Source organism: Otolemur garnettii, unplaced genomic scaffold (assembly GCF_000181295.1).
Source record: "Otolemur garnettii isolate 467f Iridium unplaced genomic scaffold, OtoGar3 scaffold00088, whole genome shotgun sequence".
NCBI lineage: Eukaryota > Metazoa > Chordata > Mammalia > Primates > Galagidae > Otolemur > Otolemur garnettii.
This window is the reverse complement of record NW_003852483.1, coordinates 7,854,467-7,860,741: the sequence shown is the minus strand read 5'-3', so window position 1 is coordinate 7,860,741 and position 6,275 is coordinate 7,854,467. Positions and strand designations below refer to the sequence as shown.

At 45.3% G+C, this 6,275-nt stretch overlaps 2 protein-coding genes across 2 annotated transcripts in view; one reads left to right on the top strand and one right to left on the bottom strand.

The window, feature by feature from the left end:
- Positions 1 to 1,285, top strand: part of CENPP (centromere protein P) — a 250,447-nt gene extending 249,162 nt beyond the window's left edge. The window contains exons 7-8 of the mRNA XM_003795045.2: positions 247 to 338; positions 1,056 to 1,285. Coding sequence (XP_003795093.1) covers positions 247 to 338; positions 1,056 to 1,186 — 223 coding nt within the window. The 3' untranslated portion in view covers positions 1,187 to 1,285. The remainder of the gene's footprint in view (positions 1 to 246; positions 339 to 1,055) is intronic.
- Positions 1,286 to 2,972: 1,687 nt separating this feature from the next.
- The window catches only part of IPPK (inositol-pentakisphosphate 2-kinase), a 58,119-nt gene continuing 54,816 nt past the window's right edge, over positions 2,973 to 6,275 (bottom strand). The window contains exon 13 of the mRNA XM_003795041.3: positions 2,973 to 4,457. Within this exon, the coding sequence (XP_003795089.1) occupies positions 4,232 to 4,457 (226 nt within the window). The 3' untranslated portion in view covers positions 2,973 to 4,231. The remainder of the gene's footprint in view (positions 4,458 to 6,275) is intronic.

The window sequence follows — 6,275 nt, the reverse complement described above, 5'->3', positions numbered from 1 at the left end:
GAACCCGCCACCTTAGGTGTACGTGGCTGGCGCCTTAGCCGGTTGAGCTATAGGCGCTGAGCCAGTTTTTCTGTTTTTAATAGAGACAGAGTCTCACTTGCTCACATTGGTCTTGAACTCCTGAGTTCAGGTGATCTGCTGGCCTCCACTTCTGAGAGTGGTAGGATTACAGGCATGAGCCATCACACCCCACCTTAACCAGATTTTAAAAAGCACATAAATGATATATTTTACCTCTTTTTCCAGGTTTGAATTATTAATTATTTGGAAGATACAAGTAGATGAAGAAGGGAAGGTTTCACCGAAGCTAGATCTTCTCACCAAAGTCCCACAGCGAGGTAGGGACTGGATATGGATATTCTAAGTGACTTCTCAGTGTGTCCAACAAGGCAACCTATTTATTTCATCTGGTTTCACATGGCAAAAATCAAAAGTTGAAAATCTCATTAATGTACTTTGTATGTCAGTTTTTTTAATTTTTTTTTTTTTTTTTTTTTTTTTTTGAGGTAGAGTATCACTATGTCACCCTCAGTACCATGGTATCACAGCTCACAGTAACTTCCAACTCTTGGGCTTAAAAGGGATTCTTTTGCCTCAGCCTCCCAAGTGGCTGGGACTACAGGACCCCACAACGATGCCCAGCTTTTTTTGTTGTTGTTGTTATAGTTGTCATTGTTATTTGGCTTGCCTGGACTGGGTTCAAACCTGCCAGGCCCAGTGCATGTGGCTGGCACCCTAGCTGCTGAGCTACAGGCACGGAGCCAGTTTTTTTAATATTTTTATCAATAGTCACTCAGAAACCACAGAGGTGACTACCCCCCTCCCCCATAGGGCCTTCTTGGGCTGAATGCACAGGGAACATCCTTCCTCTGTGCCTCCAGCTGCAGGTGAAGTTTTCCACTCCTGTCTTCCCCTGTCCCATTTCTAGCACACTTCCTGTTCATGTGGCCAGTCAAGAGGAGGAAAGGGTCGGGGGGAGGACAACACCAAGAGTAGACATGAAACCAGAAGCCACCACTTTGAAGTTTCTTACTTGGTCTATATTTTCTTTGTAGCCCTAAAACTGGACAAGAACAGCATCATAGAAGCTGCTCCTCTCAGCTTCCGAACCCTGCTAGAAGTGCTTGGAATTGAAGCTGCTCTAGAAAGCCTGATAAAATTGCTTTGCCCAGAGGAAAACAACTAGTTCCAAAACTGTGAACATGTAGGAATAAGATGCTACATTTAAAAACACACAGTTTTATTGAGTAAAACATTTGCTATTTTCCACTTAGAAACCACACCCTTAAAACATGCTGTCTATGCAGTTATGGCACACTGTATATGCCCTCACAACATGAAAAATAAACACTGCAATTTAGGTAGAAAATGCCAACTAAAAGTGACATGTCTAGTGTATTTATTTTTTTTTTTAATAAGCTTAACATTTGAGAAAACGTACCAAGAGTGGTTGTCCATCCCTGATTGTGCAGGGAGGTGCTGTGTCCCCACCCACCTACGCCTCATACCAAGTCTACTGGGGAGATGGGGAGATGGCTGCCACTCAGTCAGGCTGGAAGAAGCCACCATCTCCTGGCTCCTGCCACATGGGGGCTCTCAAGGCAGTTGCCTGTGGAGCCTTATTCCTCCTCCTAGTGTGCAAAGAAGCCCTGTGACGCAAATGCAGCATCTCTCAGCAATCCTGACACTTCTTGGTCTTCAAAAAAATGTGGAGCCATTAGCTTAAAAAAAGAAATGCCATAAACAGCAAAGACAGCATTGTTCCCTTCGCACAGGGCCATGGCACAAAGAAAACGGAGTCCTTCATTAAAGATCTACCAAGTCTCTAAGTGCTGCATGGATAGTTTCAAACATGCTATAAACAACCATGACCTTGGTGAATACAGGAGTTGCCCACTATAATGTTCAGGTCAGTGAAAGCATATTGTTTCAGACGAATTGGGGCCATCTGCAGTGGCAGGTTTGGGGCAGAGGCCAGAGACATATCCATAGCAACAGTACCTGCTGGATTCAAGGGCTCCTCTAAGCACAGGGCTTATGGGACCCAAGACTGTCTAGTCCTGTCTAGAATAGGGCACTCCATCTATTTTTTCTTCTTCCCTAAAGACTTTGTTTTCATCTATCCAGTGCAGCCAGGTTTGAGTCCTGTGCTCAGCAGTAATGCTTGTAGTCACAGAGAACCTAAGCACCTGGCCCACCTTCCTGAGGGGCCAGGTTCCAAAGCACCTCCCACAGGGGAGATGCTCCTATGTGTGCACGTGAACCCAGGACCCTAAATCCTCCACACGCAACATCATCATCAGTGACAGCAGCCCAGCCCCAGCCCAGCAACAGCAGACTACCCACCTCAGGTTAAAACAGTACTAAGAGCCACTTCCTCCACACTTTCCAGAGCTTACACCTTGTCCATAAGCACATGAGCTCCATGCACATCACTGAGATAGTCCCCAAAGCCCCCTATCCCAGCACACACAACACATATGAGGGCTGTCCGGAAAGTATCCAGTCTGAAAAATAGAGACATACGCTCAGCGCCTATAGCACAATGATTATGGCGCCAGCCACATATACAAAGGGTGGTGGGTTTAAACCTGGCCCAGGCCAGCTAAACGACAATGACAACTGCAACAAAAAATAGCCGGGCATTGAGGTGGGCACGTGTACTCCCAGCTACTTGGGAGGCTGAGGCAAGAGAATCACTTAAGCCCAAGAGTTTGAGGTTGCTGTGAGCTGTGACGCCAAGGCACTGTACCGAGGGTGACATACACTGTCTCAAAAAAAAGAAAAATAAGAGACATACCTGGCTGGATACTTTCCAGACAGCTCTTGTGCACAAGAGATTTCATTTGAAATCAGAAAGGAACAGTAAAAGTAGCCAAATGTATAAATATCTTTTTTGCACTTCTGAGTATAGAATAAAATTAGAAGTAAATATTAGGACAGAATTGAACAATAAATTCTATAAGAATTGGCTTGATTAAAACAAGTGTAATTCTCAAGTTATCACAAAATTTCCCACAAAAATTTACAGTCAGCAAAATATTTTCCTTATTTTTCATGTAGTATTTTCATATAATTCCATGGTTTTACTAATATGTTACAATAAGCCTTCATTAGTCCCTCAAAACAATGATATAAATAATCGGTCTATTCAACCTACCATAGAATAAAAAACTGAAGCCAAAATTCCCAACAGTTTTCATAGCAGCTGGGCACACTTTGGTGACCCCAACAAGATCCCTCTCGGCACCAGCCAAGAATTGTTCATCTTCTGGAGCAGGGCCTTTAGCCCTAGCAGGGGAACAGGCAAGGCCTTGGGGCCCTCAAACCCAACGTGTCTCAAAGCAAACACCCAAGGGAGGAATTCAGTCTGGGAAGAGGGGAAAACGTGCTCCTCATCCACTTGAAACACCAGAGTGCCAGGGAAGCACTGAGCTGTCAGAGGCACGCCGCCCCACCCAGCCACAGCAGCTCAGCAAGTTACAGCTCTGCTTCCAGCTCTACAGCAGCAATTTCAAGTGGGAAAGAACGCTTATCGCCCTAAAGTTAAAATCATAAAGCAAAAAAAGTCAGTGCTTGCATGAGTGGTGTCCATCCTGACCTGAGTCTCGCGCTCCCTGCTGCCCCTTTGCAGAGCCATGGGTTTTGGCACCTCCATAGGGACCCTGAGTCTAAACCGCTCAGAACCGACATCCACACTAACCTCGAGATGACGCTGTGCAGCAGGGAACCACCTAAAAACCTGTGTTGATGTGTGGGTTGGTTTGAAAAAGTGACCAAGTAACAGCTGGGAAAGTTCCAGTAGTATCCATGTTTTCTTAGAAGTCCAAACTGTAAAATGTGACAATTCAAGTTTTCTATGTTAGGAGTCTGGTGATGGCAGATCCAAACCTTGGGTCTTATAATAAGGCTTTCTTAGTAGAGAATTAGACATGAGCCCTGGTTGAGAAGGACGAACTCCCCAAAATGTCTTCCCAGGGCTTAACGGACACTTCCATTTTCAGAACGTAAGCAGCTTCCTGGGACACCACATTCAACGTCCTACATTCCTTGTTCTGGAAGATGTTTCTAGTGCTTTTCAATTCATGTCTCCAAGAGGCAAACCCACCTCAACAGGGGTTAAAAGCAAACACATTCACAACTGAAAGTCACCCAACACAATAGAAAATAGCTCTTATCATTCAACCTTCACATTCTATGTTCAAGTTTCAAAGACACTGCAGGAAACAAGTTAGACCTTGTGGAGAACTAATGTGCAATCTTCGCTTTCCTTGAACCGAGTCGACATCATAGCGTTGTCTTTGGCATGTACAGTCTTTGAATAATAGTTGACTATCTTGCTGTCCAGTTTATACTGATGAGGAATGCTCTCATAGGGCTTGAGGTCAAGGTCCAGCACAGACACGGAGAAGGCAAACCTGGACCTCGATGAAGGAATGACAGGCCTGTGATCAGAACTGCAAGTAAAAAAACAATTTCAGAACACACAAACCTCCCAAATCCTCCTCCCAAATCACAGAGAGCACCCATGTTGTGCATCTGTTGTGCACTGTACCTGTGTCTGTGCTTGCTATGGGCACTAGCCAGTGAAGGTTCTGCCTGGGAAGTGCCTACTGTGATACAGGCCAGTGCACACCACACCAGACAAGAGAGGGTTAAAGGACTGGAAGATGGAAAAGCAATTATGTAGAATATGTGAGTGATATTCCCCCATCCCAGTGGTATAAACGATGCTGAAAGTCACTTTATCGTGAGCCAAGTATCATAAAACCTAAGAAAAAAGTAAAAAGTCAATCTGGCCATTCAACAGCCAAATGGATGAAATGTTGAAAACAGACTTCTCTTTATGTGACTTTCCCATGTCTTACGAGAAACTCATGGTCCTTTATGCTCTTCACATTTGGAGAGAGGCCTGATTTCATGTTTTATTCTCAAATTCTTCAGTGCCTTGTATTTTGATTCTCAGGGCTTAGTTTTGTGACGTTCATAAACATCAGAATAGTCACGTGTTTATAACAACATATGGACAATTATTTGTACCTAAAAATGCTTTCAGAATATCTCTGAATCTTGCACTAATATTGCTGTGTATCCTGCTTTGTTCTTGGAGTACTCAGCATATAGTTAGCATTTGAATGACGGGCTACATAAATTATGTAATTCCCGTTAGCCCAAGAGCAGTACTCTGGGGTTCTGGTTTCCCCACACTTACTACTGTTCTAGATTTAGAAATCAACAAGCAAAACACCAATTTCAGAAGCCATGCATGGGAGAGGAAATGCCGACAGATATGTTCCTATCCTGGTGATGCAATCAAGGCCCAGACGCACTTAATTCCCGCTCAGAGGAATAAACAGAGCCCTGTTTATAGGAAAAATGAATCCTGATTCCGTTTCTGGGGTGATAAACTACTCTCTCCTAAATGGTAAAAAACAGCAAATAACTCATTTAAGCAAATAAAGGCCTTGAGCCCTGTTTTGGCAACTGGAAGGGCCTGCAGCTCACCCTGACTAAAGCCCAAGGCACCACTCAGCTCTGGGGCCTGACAGCTGAGCTTGGGGTAGCCAGGCCAGGATAGTCTACACTTTTGGTTCATGACAAGGGCTGCGTATTTTTTTTATCTTTTTTTTTTTTTTTTTTGAAACAGTCTCACTATGGCATCCTTGGTAGAGTGCCATGGCATCACAGCTCACAGCCACCTCAAACTCTTGGGCTTAAGCCATTTTCTTACCCCAGCCTCCCAAATAGCTGGGACTACAGGCCCCCACCACAAGGCCCAGCTATTTTTTTGTTGTTGTTGCAATTGTCGTTGTTTTAGCTGCCCCAGGCCAGGTTCGAACTCACCAGCCTCAATGTATATGGCCAGCGCCCTACCCACTGAGCTATGGGTGCTGCCCAGGGCTGTGTATTTTAAAAGACACCCCAATTCTTGTCAGAAGCACAGCACCTGACAAGATGACATGTATGAAGACAGGAAGGGTCTTTTAAGCAGTTCCTGGGGAAGGGCTGACCACCTGGGCAACCACAAGTTCCACTGGCAGTGGCCACCAGCCCTAGGGCTGAGTCCAGGTGGGGGGACTCCCAAGGACACAACTCTTCCCTCATGCCACGAGCATGCCCTCTGGCAGCCTTAAAGTGTGGGGCTGGGATGGCCAGCTGGCTGCAGAGGAGCTGCCCTTGGCCAGACAACTAACCATTTGGGAAGGTGGCCAGAAGGACCAGTGGCCTCCACAGACACTAGGGAGCAAGATGGAGAAGCCCACTGCCCACACTGT